The sequence below is a fragment of the Zea mays genome, chromosome 7 (assembly GCF_902167145.1).
Source record: "Zea mays cultivar B73 chromosome 7, Zm-B73-REFERENCE-NAM-5.0, whole genome shotgun sequence".
NCBI classification, from domain to species: Eukaryota; Viridiplantae; Streptophyta; class Magnoliopsida; order Poales; family Poaceae; genus Zea; species Zea mays.
The window spans coordinates 148,932,620-148,948,103 of NC_050102.1; the positions used below are offsets into that span (position 1 = coordinate 148,932,620).

The 15,484-nt window shown below is 50.2% G+C and overlaps 2 protein-coding genes across 3 annotated transcripts; both read left to right on the top strand.

The window, feature by feature from the left end:
- The first annotated feature begins 3,001 nt into the window (after window positions 1-3,001).
- Window positions 3,002-4,459, top strand: LOC100280783 (uncharacterized). 2 transcript variants are annotated; one of them, XM_008653165.2, is made up of 5 exons: window positions 3,002-3,248; window positions 3,384-3,514; window positions 3,634-3,724; window positions 3,838-3,960; window positions 4,072-4,439. In XM_008653165.2, the coding sequence occupies exons 1-4, from the start codon at window positions 3,127-3,129 to the stop codon at window positions 3,911-3,913; spliced, it is 420 nt and encodes a 139-aa protein (XP_008651387.1). In that variant the 5' UTR covers window positions 3,002-3,126; the 3' UTR covers window positions 3,914-3,960; window positions 4,072-4,439. The 2 variants fall into 2 exon arrangements, with proteins under 2 accessions (XP_008651387.1, NP_001147177.1); NM_001153705.1 differs by having other exon boundaries at window positions 3,007-3,248; window positions 3,838-3,956; window positions 4,072-4,459.
- Window positions 4,460-9,539: 5,080 nt separating this feature from the next.
- Window positions 9,540-12,645, top strand: LOC103633084 (endoglucanase 23-like). The gene is made up of 5 exons (NM_001301584.1): window positions 9,540-10,034; window positions 10,144-10,443; window positions 11,674-11,835; window positions 11,954-12,232; window positions 12,298-12,645. The coding sequence occupies exons 1-5, from the start codon at window positions 9,540-9,542 to the stop codon at window positions 12,643-12,645; spliced, it is 1,584 nt and encodes a 527-aa protein (NP_001288513.1).
- Window positions 12,646-15,484: the final 2,839 nt, after the last annotated feature.

Consider the following 15,484-nt stretch of genomic DNA (forward strand, 5'->3'; position numbering starts at 1 on the left):
TATAGATGCAAGGAGAGGGTCCAGGTGTACAATGGGGGTGTAGCTATGCGCTAACGTGTCCGGCAGAGAGGTGCCGGAGCCCTATGTACATGCCAACGTGGCTATCGGAGAGGTGCTAGAGCCCTGTGTACGCGGTGTCGTGGCCGTCGAAGGAGCGCTTGAGCCCTGTAGAAGCACAACTGTCGGGGCTGCTGGGACCTTGCTGACGTCTCCTTGCTTCCGTAGGGGGCTGAGAACCGCCGTCGTCATGGACGCACGCGGGAAGCCATCATTACTTGTTACCGGGGCGAGCCTGGATGGGACACCATTCTTATTCCCCTATAGCCTGAGCTAGCTAGGGGTAGGGTAATGATGTATCCCCTGTGGCGCGGTCGGTTCGAGCCCAAGGTCGGGCGAGGCGGAGACTCCTCCTGAGGGCGAGGTCGGGCGAGGACGCGATTCCTCCCGAGGTCGGGGTCGAGGCCGAGCCCTATGGTCGGGCGAGGCGGAGACCACCTTCCGAGGCCGAGCCCTGAGGTCGGGCGAGGCGGAGACCTCCTCCTGAGGCCGAGGCCCAAGGTCGGGCGAGGCGGAGCCTCCTGTTGCGCCTGAGGCAGGACTTAGCTGTTGTCAGCCTCACCCTGGTGGGTGGCACAGCAGTCGGAGAGGGGCGAGCGGCGTTGTTTTCCTGTCAGGTCGATCAGTGGAAGGGCGAAGTGACTGCGGTCACTTCGACCTTGCCGACTGAGGCACGTGTGTTAGGATAAGGCATCAGACGATCCTTGCATTGAATGCGCCTGCGATATGGTCGGTTGGTGAGGCGATTTGGCCAAGGTTGCTTCATAACGAAACCTACCCGAGCTGGACTTCGGGCGAGTCGAGGGTGCGCCCGTTGCTTGAGGAGGCCCTCGGGCGATGCGTGAATTCGCCTGGACTACTGTTCCCGCCCGAGGCTGGGCTCGGGCGAGGCGAGATCACGTCCCTTGAGTAGACGAAGCCTTGACCTGAATTGCGCACATCAGTCTCTGCAGCTTGTGCTGATGGTGGTTACCAGCCGTGTTTAGGAGCGTTGGGGTACCTCTAATTACGGTACCCGACACCGTAGCATTAAATTGAGCATTTAGTATTGACTATTATTGAATATTAATATGGTCTAGTCCCACATTAATTCAACGGAATTACATATTGCTTTAAATAATTGATATGAGGACACGAATACTTAATTAATACCAATACATAAAGTGATTTGGAGGACTTGTTGCTATGAAAATGATGCAAGATTTCAGTCATTTTTTTAGTCGGATAAAACTAAGCATCAGTCTGAGTTATCGAGTAGTACTATTAGTAATACTTTGTAGGAAGACATCAAGTAAGTAGCAATTTGTAATGCCCGACTACTCTAGGCCAGTCGACACGTTTCATGCCACTGAGGGCGCGAACGCGCTGGTCAAACGTTGGTTTGTCGAGTACAGTTTGCAGTCAAAACATGGTTTGCATCAAAAGGCCCTACAAAAGTGGAGTTTAACCCAACCCATGGCCACCGCCACCAACTCCGAGGTTAATCCTCTGCCGGCGGCAGCGGGAGGCGCGAACAATCGCACACCGCCGCGCGTGTAGTCTCGGTCTCGGGGAGGCGCGAGCGCAAACAAATGAGCAGCCGCCACCCCGCACACGCTGCCCTCCCAGCAGGGGCACGACACCGGGCGCGCGCCAGGACAGGAGGCACGGCGGAAAACCACGCGGACTCACTGCTTGCTCGTCTCGTCTCGTACCGGCCATCCCATCCATCGTCCCAGTCGCGCGCTTCGCTTGCGACAGGGCACGGTCACGTAGGCCGGCAACCCGGTGCATCGAACTATACCGCCGGCCGGTCCTGCGCGCGGAGCACGATGCTCGTGTCCCGCGAGCAGCAGTGCGCCCTTTGCCGGACACGGCGGCGGCGAGGCCTCGGCGCTGTCGAGCCAGGGCCCGGCACCGCGGGGACCAGCGGCTGCGAGACATGGCGGGCAGGGCCAGGGGAGGAGGAAGCCGAGTTGGCTTCGTGCGGTGCGGGCACGTTGCTGCTGCTGCTGCTGGCGTCCTGCGTGGTCTGCGTGACTGCGTGCATGCACATACTACGCGACTCGGGTCTTCAGCGTAAAATCAGTGTCACGGAGGGGAGGGAACATGCACGTAGCCACTTGTGGGACGGGGCGGCTGTCCCCTACCCCCCTCGCCAGAATCCGGATCTACTGTGGCAGTTCCCATCCCATTCCCATGCATGCCCCAACTACCATGCGCTCCTTTGGCAGCAGCAGCAGCCCATGTGTGGTGGAACTCTACGTACTGATTGGCATTGACAGCTACAGTGCTTGAAGAACGAACGAAGACGCTTTGAAGGATTCTTGTTCGTGGCCGCCATTCAGATTATATTTTCAAAGCAACGAGGTTCTACTGATAGTCTCCCGCTGCAGTCTCCACTAAAATCTACGTATACTAGTACCTGCCAATAATACTAGCCGCCAATCGTGCAGACTGTAAGAGTTCTAATATATATTTGAGTACTATCGCCATAAGATGACCCACTAAGCAGCGCCTGAGCATTGAGCGCTGACCACAGCAATGACGGCACACTAGATTGCGGCCCAGGCAGCCACGATGGCACGCTAGCGAGGCAGGAGACCAGGGCGTCCACCTGGCAGCACCCGGTCGGCCCCACGAACGACACCGTGCCAGGGTTCCAGCCGACCGGCTGCGGTGCCTTGCCCGCACCCAGGCAGCCCAACCGCCGGCGCTCCCGCCAGGCTCCGCAGCCGTCCGGCTGTCCCCGGCCCAACGACTCAACCGGAAACCGGATCCTCTGCAACCACAGTCACGCTGCCTGCCGCCGCCGTGCCGTATCTTCCTGGCTGGCACGAGCACGATGCCGACTGCTCCGTGCTCCCTTCACAGAGGATCTCGTGCTCAGGCATCCTGTTTCCTGTGAACCGCCGCCACACCAACGGTATATATATACCCACGGGGGCAGCACAGAGTTGTAGCTCCATCAGTTTCAGTTCCACCCTCACGCTTCATTCACGATTAGCTGAGCTCCACCTCAAAGTCCTCGGCTTGTCTCCGTCCTTCAGCCGACCTCCATCGGTCGTCCACACAGGCCGCGATCGCATCATGGCGGGCTACGGCGACGACGGCGTGGACCTCACGGAGCTGACGCTGGGACCACCCGGCGTCAATGCGCGCAAGGCGAGACGAGCGAGGAAGAACGGCCAGCAGCCGTCGTCGTCCGCCATGTACGTTAGCTCTCCTTGCATTGGTAGCTGACCGCCGGTCGCGTGCATGTTGACTGGTGTGGGTGTCATGCTCATGCACGTGGGTTTCTGTTCTGTTCTGTTGTGTCTGTCTGACCGGCTGCTGGTTGCGGGCAGGACGATGCAAGCGTTCGTGAAGGTGAGCATGGACGGGACGCCGTACCTGAGGAAGGTGGACGTGGCGGCGTACGACGACTACGGCGAGCTCGTGGAGGCGCTCAACGAGTTGTTCTGCTGCTGCTCCATCGGTAAGCCCCTCCTGGCCTCCTGCAACAAGACGGTGTGTGTCAGTGTGTGTGTGTGTTATAAGCCACGGGAAGAACTGAAGGTGAGTTCGTTGCGCTTTCTGTAATTCTGTTTGGTGCAGGGCTGATGGACGGCTACGGCGAGTGGGAGCACGCCGTGGTGTACGAGGACGGCGACGGCGACTGGATGCTCGTCGGCGACGTGCCGTGGGAGTAAGCGCCCTCGCCGAACTGCGCTGCCACTGTACATTGGACGATTAGTTGGAGCAGCAAAGACGCATGGTAGGTTTTCTAACAAACGGCAAATGCCCGTGCCTGGTCTGCAGGATGTTCGTGTCCTCGTGCAAGCGGATGCGGGTGATGCGATCGTGCGAGGCGAGAGGGCTGAGCTCCAACGCCTGACAGGCATGCATGCCGGCGCCGCACTGGGAACAGAATGACGGAGGCAGGTGACCAGAAACACGCTGTTTCTACTCTGCATGATGCATTGATAGATGCCGTTGTTGCTTTCAGCTGTGTCTCCGTTCTTTCTTCCTCTCTGACAGCCAGTTTGGTTTCAGATTTGAACGTACGTGCAGCAGAGGCGTCATCCGGACAAGACTTGCACTGCTGCACATATATAGCTCAAGTGGCGAGAGGGAAGCTGGCGAATGTGACGACGACGCAATTCTGGACACGATTCCAGCACACGATTCCAACAACAACGTACGATCTCCTCACGTACTACATGAGCTGCGCCTGCGCTGCGGGGATGCAGTTGACTTCCCTAACATCCAAACATTTCAGTTCCATCTCATCCCTGCGGGATTTTGATTTTGGCCACGCGCACCTACCACTACCATCACCCAGCTCATGTCACATTATTGCTCTTTTTCTGTTGTAGTATATGTCACATGTACATGAATCAAGATCGAGTCGTTGCACCTCCCGGCCGGGTTTTGATTTTGACACAAGTTGCCCCTGCTGCCACCAGGATTCGAGATCTCGGGTTCTGCTCAAGACTGTCCTGTTTCTGTGTTGTCGCGTTCAACCGCTGTGTATGGGTTGTCAGCATATGTACTTTCCGTTTGCGACCTCGTCGATTCAGCTGTCCGGATATCGCGTGACAGTAGCTGCATTTGGAGGCCTGCGTACAGGCAGAGCTGAGAGCAGTGGACGCGGCAGTCAGAATCTTTGATGCGCGTATATATAATAATGGACTGGAACTAGCAAGTGGGCAGTGTACGTAGGGTTAAGGATCATGCCGATCTCAATAAGTCAGGTACTCCCGAACAAGCTAAAATTTATCTTGTAGTTGCCTAATTGCCCAACAAAATAAATTATCGTGTTAGTTCTCGAGACCCGAAATAAATTCAATATGAAAAAAAAATAAATGTTGTAAATTACCCAACACTATTATTGGCGCGTATAAAATAGTCATACTAAATATGGTTGGGTGTATTTGTCCTTCTATCCTATGAATAGAGATAGACCGGTTCCAGCCTGTTTTTTTTTTAAAAAAAAAAACGGGATTCATAAAACGAAATTGGCGGGTGAACTCCCGCGGCCATGGGCTGGCCGCTGGTTTACTGGACCGGTGAAACATGTAACTCTGTTGATGTGAGGCCCACGACGACGAAGAAGCCCGATAAGCCCACCTCTTTGCGAAAACGGGCCAACAAGCCGGAGGTGTGGGGAGCAGGCAGCAGCACGCACACACCACACGGCGAGCCGCAAAGCACAATGGCAACGGACCATGCGACGCCAGCGTCGCTCCTCTGCGCGCACACCGACCGCCGCACGGATTCATTCCGCCGTGACGTGACGCATGAATCGCGGCTTGCGCCGCGCCTCTCCCCTCCCCTCGCTCGTGCCGTGCGGCGTGCGCGGTTCGCCGCAACCAAACCGACCAACGCCCCCGTGATCCGTCGGTGGCGACTGTGCCGTCTGTGACAGCGTTAACGCTGGCGTCTTTTTTTTTTTTGGCTGCGATCTCGTCGCTTTCTTTTTCCCTCGTCGCGGGATATTAAGCTTTGGACTCCCGCACGCAAAGACCCTGCGCTGCTGTGCCACCACGCATGGTGTCTCGCGAAACGGAGGCCGGCCAGTTCCGTGAGAAAGTGCGCGCTTCGATCAATCCACCTACCAGCTTTATTTTTTATAAGCGAGATCTACGAGGATTGCAACCTTTTTTTGATCATGCATGCAGATGTTCCTCCAGATGTTGCTTCTAGCGTACTAGCTTTTTTTTTAAGTTGGGAATAATTTCATTATTATAGCCGCTGCATAACAACATGCATGTAGCTGTCCACCAACAAATAATGTCTTACATCCTACCAACAAACAACCACACGAACTTATTACAAGCAAATGCGACTACTGAAGTTCCAGCCATTGTTTGTGAAAATTTGCATCATTGTCACCTCCAGTTGGCGACACCCCAATCTAATTTGCGCTCTGACGTCTTCCTTTGAGTAGCAGCACCTATTGCCTCATCCAATAAGTTCCTCTGAAGATTACCTCCATAGGTGTGAGTACTAGAGCATTGTTAAAAATCACATCAATTCGACATAGCCAAATCGTCCAGCATATGGTGTAAGCTCCGAACAAAATTTTGTTCTTAAGTTGCATATCCACCCCCTGTAACCAACCATCAAAAAACATGATTGATACTTGTAGACGGTGGGATATTAAAAGTAACTTGAACACATCGACAAATACATGGAGCAATATGACAATAAAAAAATGTTGAATTGATTCATCTAACATACAAGCCACACATTTTAAACACACTGGTACTGTATATATCACCTGATGGACCAAGGACCCGTCAAAAGCGTTTTTTTTGAAAGGGAAAGGCAAAAGATTTGTCATTTCAATATATTAGAAGGAGAGAGAAAACTTTACAAAAACTGACGCGAAAAACCAAAACAACTTGCCAATCAAGACCTAGCTAGAACACAAACACTTAAAAAGCAAAAAACCCACCCCCTGACGAGGCATCCAGCCACTACAGACAAGCTAAACCTCCACCAACAAGATCTTTCACCACTTGTTATGTCGTTCTCTGCTGACCCTTCAAAACTCTGTTGTTTCTCTCCAACCATAAACTCCACCAGAAATAAATTAGAAGACCGTCGAAACTTTTTCTTGATTGCTTGCTACAGAGCATCCTCAGTCTAAGTCACCATGTGTGCAGTGTTCCCGTCTTTGAAATACCTATAAGAAACCACAGATCAGCCCAAGTCAAGATCATACTCCACGCTTTCTCGACGAAGGGGCAATCCTTACAAAGATGTGTAGCGTCTCCAGATATTTTAATTGGTTTTGTGCTCTGCCGACTGCCGATGAACTCAATGATTTACACGTACTACTTAATACACTACACCTGCGATTTGTCCCTTACGTGCGCAGTAGGCTTGCATCTCCGAGCGACACGAACGGACCACAGAGGGTCCCTCCTTGCCCCCATGGGGCATGGGCAGCAGGACAGCAATGGTCCTCCGGCCGGCTCCTTTGATGCCACCAGTGGCGAGAGAGGCACTCCGGCCTCCTCATTCGACAACCTTAACGGCGCCCTTTTTCCGGCAGACGCCGAGCAGCTGCCGTATCCATCTGGTCGTGGTCGGTCGGTTGCTAGTTAGTTGCTGCCCCGGTCACGATCGGCGATATTCGCCCGCCGCTCCACCCCCCCCCCCCCCCCCCCCCCCCCCCCCCCCCCCCCCCCTCTCTCCAACGAGAAGCGGGCTCGCGCCCCTTTCGGACGGACCAACGTTTTCGCGCGGATCGGCAGGATTTGTGCCCTTGTCCTCTTCCTGGATCAATGTGCCGTGCATGATGATCGCATCGCGTGCATGGGGATCGGCATGCAGCGATTGAGTGGAAGCATGAAACTCCGACTTGGACTTGATCTTCGCCAGATACAGAAGCAAGCGGATGCAGTCAACAGAAGAAGAAAAAAAGATGTACAGGGAAAGTTTTAGTCCTCTGCACTGCACCAGTGAGCGAGTTGCTTCGGCACATTCACTGTTACAAGCACACTCACGATTGTTTAAAGAAGACAAGGAATTTTAAACTAGACAAGGCATTTTAAAGTAGACTCTAAATCCATGTATATATATATCTTCGTGGGAAAAAAATCATATTGATTAAGTTAGCATTCGAAAAAAGAGAAGCTAGCAGAGCGTGTATATGAATGTGCATATAAGACACTTTGACCATTGACAGAGTCAAGTTTAAATATAGATAGTGAGATACGTAATCTGCTAGTACTCTAGTATTTATTTTCTTATTAAAAGAGAGTGTGCTTCTAAATTTTGAGTCAAACTATTTTAAGTTCAACTAAGTTTGTAAAAGTACTAACATCAATACTATGATTTTCAAATGTGTTGACATCATAAGAATATATATATATATATATGGAAAATTAGCCAAAATTATAAATAAACATGATGTGTTGTATACTCAAATCTAGGTGGATGTTGGCATCATTATGGTAGCGTTTTTAGACCACATGCGCATTGCATGGTAGTGTTGTAGTTATTTTCTAAGAAGCATTACAAAATTTAATGCCATTCACGAAGAAAAAGTACATCTCTAATAGGCAAAGTTAAGTGCTAACAAATCAACATGTGTTTGTGCTAATGCAACGGAGATTATAATTACCGATGAGTCTACGCAAGTGCTTCTACTAACATTTATGAGAGAATGCACCTACTACCTAGGATATCGGGTTCATCGCTAGCAAACATCATAAGGCAACATTAACAATCTAGGTAATAGTTAACATCCATAGTTACATGGAGTAGAGGTTCTATTACGGCACTTAACTACATCTGCACCTACTTTATGTGCACTATAATATTGTATTGGTAAAGCGATATAACGCTTACTTTACGTGCAATATAACAATGTATTGGTGAAGTTATAGGTGTTGAACAATTTCACAGGTGGTATTATTGATAGATCAACCGTAGCAATAAGCAAGCAATTCATAGACTAATTCATCAAGATAGGTAACAAGTGCATATAAACTTACATAGTTAACATCCCCCTCATCTATGTGAGAATGGAGGTGTTCACCAATTATAGACATGTTGTACGATGATGAAGAACATGCTTAAGTATCCAATCATTTAGGGTCATGATGGCCAATGTTGTGTGGCACATATGTGGGTGTTGCCTGATGCAGGTCAACTGCGGCTTGGGTGCCGTTCCTTTTTCTATCGTAAGATTATTGACACTAGATCTTAACTCTTGAGTCTTATCTTCTACAATGACAGACACACTCTTCTTCATATGTTTGGCTAAAACAATAATAATACTACAAGGACATTACAGCTTAGTCCAATCAATCGAGTTTCAACCAAAAGACTAAGCTGACTTCCCTTAAAAGTTAGACCAATAAGCAGAAACCATAAGTCACAAATTTATTTGGAAAAATCATTGAATGAAGTCCAATCTGTACTGCTCTCATCCTTGAACGATGCCAGTTTCAGGATCTAACCAGGGATGGTCCTACGTACGTGGACTGGTGGCCTAGTTCTTCCATCCGCTATCTTAACCGCTGCATGTGATCACATCGTGGCCCGTAGCTGCTGGAATTCCGATCCCCGTGTAGGCCATCAAGAACCCTGAAGAATCCTTTGGCCTCACCTCTTGTTACCACCACTCCCGTGACCCCCAGACTTTGTCGTTTAACTATCCTACACACATTCCCTACCACAAATCCAAGAAAACCCCACACCCTGAAAATACACACCGTCCCTATAACCATGTACATATTCATGGGCATGGCACTCATCACCAGCGGTTTCTATACTTAACACATCGAGTGAATGAATGAAGCCACGCGCTCACAGTATAGATGCTCTGAAATTACCAATGCCATGGATAGAAAGAGCAGTGTATATCAATTTTGTCAGTAGGAAGCATGTGCATTTTGCACATGTCGCTGCCTATAAATACCCGCCGGAACACCTGAGATGCGCTGCAGCCTGCAGGTGACATGACAGTGAGCTAGCTAGTGTGAGTAGAAGCAAGCAGCAAGATGGGAGAAATGGCGCATGCTTGCTCTGCCCCTCGCCCGTCTCCCGCTCACCATTTGTGTGTGCGCATCCTACTAGCGTACCTGCTTGCGGCGCGGTGGCTCGTGCCATCCTGCTCGGCGGCTTCTTTCTTCCGCTTCCCTTGGCCCGCCGAGCGGCACGACTACCGTGACGCGCTGGCCAAGTCCATCCTCTTCTTCGAGGGCCAGAGGTCGGGGCGGCTGCCGCCTGGCCAGCGCGCGTCGTGGCGCGGGGACTCCGGCGTGTCGGACGGCGCCGCGGCCGGGGTCGACCTGGAGGGCGGGTACTACGACGCCGGCGACAACGTCAAGTTCGGCTTCCCCATGGCGTTCACCACCACCATGCTGGCCTGGAGCGTCATCGAGTTCGGCGACTCCATGCCGCGCGACGAGCGCCGCCACGCCGCCGCCGCCGTCCGCTGGGCCACCGACTACCTCCTCAAGACGCTCGCCCACCCCGGCGTCATCTTCCTGCAGGCAAGCGCGCGGCATTGCTGCGCACGCACTGCCACGTTCGTTCATGTCGCACTCGCAGCAGAGCAGGGGGTCGCTGAAAAAAAGTGCTGTGCACGGGCAATGCATGCAGGTGGGCGATCCGTGGAAGGATCACGACTGCTGGGAGAGGCCGGAGGACATGGACACGGACCGCACGGTGTACAACGTCAGCGCGGGGCGCCCGGGCTCGGACATCGCGGGGGAGACGGCGGCGGCACTGGCGGCCGCGTCCATGGTGTTCCGAGATGACGACCCGGAGTACGCCGAGACGCTGCTCACGAGCGCAAGGAAGGCGTTCGAGTTCGCGGACACGTACAAGGGCGCGTACAGCGACGACCCGGACCTCAGGGCAGGGGGCTGCCCCTTCTACTGCGACTTCAATGGCTACCAGGTCAGATGCTTGTCTCGTGTCCTTGCCTGTGTGAGAAGATGGCGACATGACCTCTGCACCTCTGCTTTGACACCACAAGACACAAAGAACACCTAAAAAGAAGAAGCTTACGCTGTGCTGCAGTTGCAATAGCGTTTGGTTGGAAATGGATAGTCTCTACTCTCTAACCATGCATATTTGATTAAAAAAACGAAAAGCAAAAAAACATAGAGAATGGAGCTACATAAACCGGTGACAACTGACGAGGTCTGGTCTGTTACTTAGGGGGTGTTTGGTTACACCCCGCTAAAATTTAGCTCCTGTCTCATCGAATGTTTAAACCTCCGTTCCGGGTATTAAATGTAGTCGGATTATAAAACTAATTTGTCAGCCGAAGATTAAAAGACGAGACGAATCTAGTCCAGTTGGTTGGGTCTATATTTCATACTCCTATTTAAAAGTTAAACGCTTGATGTGACCCGGGCTAAACTTTAGCCGGAGCAACCAAACACCCCCTTATTACGTGTAATTTGTACTCTGTCAGTGTACCTTGCATAGTTCTAGACCCATGGGCCACGGCTGATTACTTATTAATGGACTACTGGCTAAAATGTATATGGACAAAAATATATATGCCCTGCTATTGGTATTCACATGTTTATCTTAAAGAGTTTTTATTAAAACCCACTTCTAATTTTGATTTTCTGGACAGATTAAAAGAATTGCTTTCTAACAGCTCACTATCCGATCTCCTGATCTTTCCGCAGCGCCAATCTGATGGTGGAAAAAATAAGTAGGTCAAATTCATAACACAAATATAGAAGAGAGAAAAAAGGTATGAAAATGTTGGAATGATTTAAAAATATTTTTAGTTTCCTGACGTAAAGATTATTTTAGGATGGAGATTTTGAAAGCTGTTCGAAGACAACAAATATGCTCTCAATCTTATGTTATTTAGAGAACTCGTTAGTTTACCAACTGATTTTTTTTCTTCGGAAATGCAGAAAATGGATAGTGACTGTCGTTTTCAATGGAACAACAAACTTTGAAGTTTCTTTTCCTGACCAACCTCTAGCAATTTTGGCTGTTTCCCCGTCTACATGCACTACATATCATTGCTCATGTATTATGTGTTGCACCCCAACGGCCCAAACAAAAGTGTCGAAATAGAGTGTTCGGTCTGAGGAACAACACTTCCATAGATGGCAGCATGGCTGAGGAGAGCCTAACGCGCACTGAAATCCTTCGCAGGACGAGCTGCTGTGGGGGGCAGCATGGCTGAGGAGAGCCTCCAAGGATGACACGTTCCTCCAGTACATTCAGAACAACGGCAAGACCCTGGGTGCAGAGGACAGCAGCAACGAGTTCGGGTGGGACAACAAGCATGCCGGCCTCAACGTCCTCGTCTCCAAGGTTATTTTACGGGGCTGCTTCCATCGCACCCCCCCCCCTTCAATCCACGAATGCAAATTACGCTGGCAAATCAACAGAGCAGAACTGACTTGTATGGGGGAATTTGACTGCATTGCAGGAGTTCATAGAAGGCGCCGCGCTGCCTTTGCAGTCGTACAAGGAGTTCGCGGACAGCTTCGTATGCACGCTCATCCCGGAGTCGTCTTCTTCCCCGCACATCACGTACACCCCCGGGGGCATGATCTACAAGCCTGGAGGCAGCAACATGCAGCACGTCACCTCCATCTCTTTCCTGCTCCTGACCTACGCCAAGTACCTCTCCAAGTCCTCTCATACCGTCGACTGCGGAGACGTTTCAGTTGGCCCTGAAACTCTTCAGCTGCAAGCCAAAAGACAGGTACTGTGATACCTCTGAAACTCCCGACAGATTGCCCTCTGATGAACATTTCGAACTATCTGCAGGTCGATTACCTGCTAGGAGACAACCCGATGAAGATGTCGTACATGATCGGGTACGGCGACCGGTACCCGCAGCGGATCCACCACCGGGCCTCGTCGTTGCCCTCGATCAGGGACCATCCTCAGCCGATGGCGTGCAAGGAAGGCACGCCGTACTTCAACTCATCCGGTGCGAATCCTAACCCGCTGGTCGGCGCGGTGGTCGGCGGGCCGGGGGAGGACGACGCTTACGAGGATGACCGTGCGGATTTCAGAAAATCTGAGCCCACCACCTACATCAACGCTCCCTTGGTAGGGGTCCTTGCGTACTTCGTTGGCAACCCGAATCCTGGTCATAACACCAGACATTGAGCATCGCAGCCTCTGAATCTTTCTTGGTGTGTGTGTATATATTTTTATATATGAGATCGAGTGGATGGAGCTATAGATAAGATACTTGTAGGTGAGAGAGACAAAGAGAGTTTGTCTTGCATGATTTTTTTTTTTTGGCCTTTTGTTGTTGGGTTTGCACTGAACTTGTTTGGACATGTGCAAGTGCCATTTTCACTGGACTAGTATAGTCATCAGTGAGAAATATTGTACTTTGGTTTTTGGTTTGGAAGGTTCTAAAGGAACTCATAGCTTGAAAAAAAAACTAATGCCATATGGAAGACTGTTTTGACTATCATGGTGTCCTGAAAATTGTGGCAGAATAAATGCTGAAAGTTTGTAGAGGGCTATTTGCTGAGGTTAAAGGACATCACTGTTCTCCCATCTCGGACCTCAAAGACTGAAACAGAACAAGTGCTCGACATCGCAATGTGTCCACCATATTGCCAAAACGTGAAAACCAGACAATCCAATGGATGGAGTCATATCTGAATTCTGAACAGATACATATAGGAAACCAACGAAAATTGGAGTTGTTGCTCCGAAAGCCGCCAAGAAGATAAACAGCAATCTTCAGCGGGTAGTCACCACGGGAAAGAATCTTTAACGTCGCGATGATCGCTATATAACATGACCAAGAGAAACCCAATCTTTCCTTTATCAGTAGTAGTCATCACTGAGTAGACTGCAGAGCAGGAGGAGATGTTCACTTACGTGCTCGCGGCCGCCGCCGTGCTTATCGTGTTCCTCTACGCCGTCGAAGCAGCAACAGCAAGCTCCCTCCGTCGCCCCCGTCGCTGCCGCTGATCGGCCACCTCCAACGCGGTGGTCACTCGCGCGGCCACCAGGGGCCGCCGGGGCAACAGCAGGATGTGCTGCCGGACGCGGCGCTGATGGTGGGCTTCCAACCGCAGGATGTGCTGCCGGACGCGCCAGCGAGGTTTGTGAGATGGGCGACGGGCCTTGATAAGAAGCTCGCCGACATGGCCGAGGCGTGGGACAGGTTGCTGTCCGAGATGGTGGCCGCGCACAAGGAGGGGACCGGGCGGCCGGCCACGCAGGGGAGGAGGATGAGGACTTCTTGGACGTGCTGCTGCGGCTTAGGGAAGATGGCGCGGATGGGCTCGAGCTCACAGACGACCGCATCAAAGGCATCCTCGAGGTCATTTTCGCAGTTAGAATGACCTTTTTTATTTCTCCTCAACAAATGTCTACTAATCTTGTTCTCCTGAACCGTGCACGATTCTTGCCGCGCCTCGCAGGACATGATAGGCGGTGGGACTGAAACAACCATCCAAACGCTGGAATGGGCCATGGCTGCATGGCAGAGCTCATAGCCAACCCGTGGGTGATGGCCAAGCTCAAGGACGAGATCGCGCGAGTGGTCGCCGCCGATCAGCCTACCATCTCGGAGTCGGATCTCGGCAGAATGGAATACCTAAAAGCAGAGCAAGATGTTCAAAAAAATTATGAACTTCTGTTACCTCTTTAGATGCGGCTACAAGAGCTAGCTATAATTGATGAGCAAAGCAGTGAACACAATATGCATAAGGGCACTCTTCTGCAAACTTTGCCTGAAGTCCATTTCACTCTCCACGCATATTACTAGCACCATCATATCCTTGTCTACGAATATTTTGAACATCTAATTTATGATGTGACAAAACAAAGTCCAACTCCTTTTTAAGAGTGGTAGATGATGTATCATGAACATGAATAAGATCAAGAAAGCGCTCTCGAATAAAACCCCCTTTGTCAACAAACCGAACAACAAATGCCATTTGTTCTCTTCTTGACTCATCCCGTGATTCATCAACAATCAAGCAAATTTTGGCATCACCAATTTCATCACGAATAGTTGTTTGCACATTAAAAGCAATAAGATCCAATATTTGCTTCTGAATTTGATGTGAGGTGTATTTAGCATTTTGTGGAGCATTACTCAATACAACAGCTTTGACATCTTCATCATATCCAGCAATTAGCTTTACCATCTCGAGGAAATTACCTTGGTTCTTTGAATTAGCAGACTCATTGTGTCCACGGAAGGGACAACCTTGAAATGCTAACCATCGGACTGTATCAATTGATGTTCTAAGCCACAATCTATTTGCCTTAACTTCTTCACTTGTTTGTATCTTAATGATTGGTTCAGTATGGCATAAGCGATTCTTCAAATTATCATAGCATTTAACAGAATACCGATGAACAGACCCGCTCTCTCCCACATGAATTTTGAAGGCACAATTATCCCCACTTTTAACCTTTTTTCAATTTTTAAATCCATTGACAGTAAATACATCAGATCCTGCTCTTCCTACTGGCTTCTTAGAAAACAAAAAGCAGGGAAAGCAAAAGGCTACATCTTTTGTTGGTGAGTATTCTAATCAAGAAAAAATTTCAAACCACTGTGACTGAAACCTCCGTGGGTGATTCTTTGGACTTGAAGTCGGGTATACATCTCTAAAAAATTGGTATGGACCATGTTTCATGTATGCTCTAAACTTGTTCTTGCTTATGAGGGGGGTAAGTCTGAATCTGGCAACGTAAGCCTAGGTCTCTTTCTACAACCAACATGCTAATGTCTTCAAAATTTACTCGACGCACCTTAGGTGATGGCTGTTCTGGAGCTTTCTCTTCTTGATCATCCTCTTATTGTGCAGCAAGCCAATTAGCAATTTCATCTTCCTCAGAACAAGAACTATTTTGTGCTTGCTCTCTTGGGACATCGACAACAATATCTTTCTTGTAAAAAGAATTAATTGTCGTTCTTTTGAATACCATGATTGTCCTTCAAGATAAAAAAAAATAATAGGACAAA

Bases quoted from the DNA above. Each gene is read 5' to 3' on its own strand.
- LOC103633084 (NM_001301584.1), top strand. From the start codon at position 9,540: ATGGGAGAAATGGCGCATGCTTGCTCTGCCCCTCGCCCGTCTCCCGCT. The intron at 10,444-11,673 runs GTCAGATGCTTG...AATCCTTCGCAG, and splicing joins GCGACTTCAATGGCTACCAG to GACGAGCTGCTGTGGGGGGC. The intron at 11,836-11,953 runs GTTATTTTACGG...ACTGCATTGCAG, and splicing joins TCAACGTCCTCGTCTCCAAG to GAGTTCATAGAAGGCGCCGC.
- LOC100280783 (XM_008653165.2), top strand. From the start codon at position 3,127: ATGGCGGGCTACGGCGACGACGGCGTGGACCTCACGGAGCTGACGCTG. The intron at 3,249-3,383 runs GTACGTTAGCTC...GGTTGCGGGCAG, and splicing joins CAGCCGTCGTCGTCCGCCAT to GACGATGCAAGCGTTCGTGA. The intron at 3,725-3,837 runs GTAAGCGCCCTC...CCTGGTCTGCAG, and splicing joins GTCGGCGACGTGCCGTGGGA to GATGTTCGTGTCCTCGTGCA.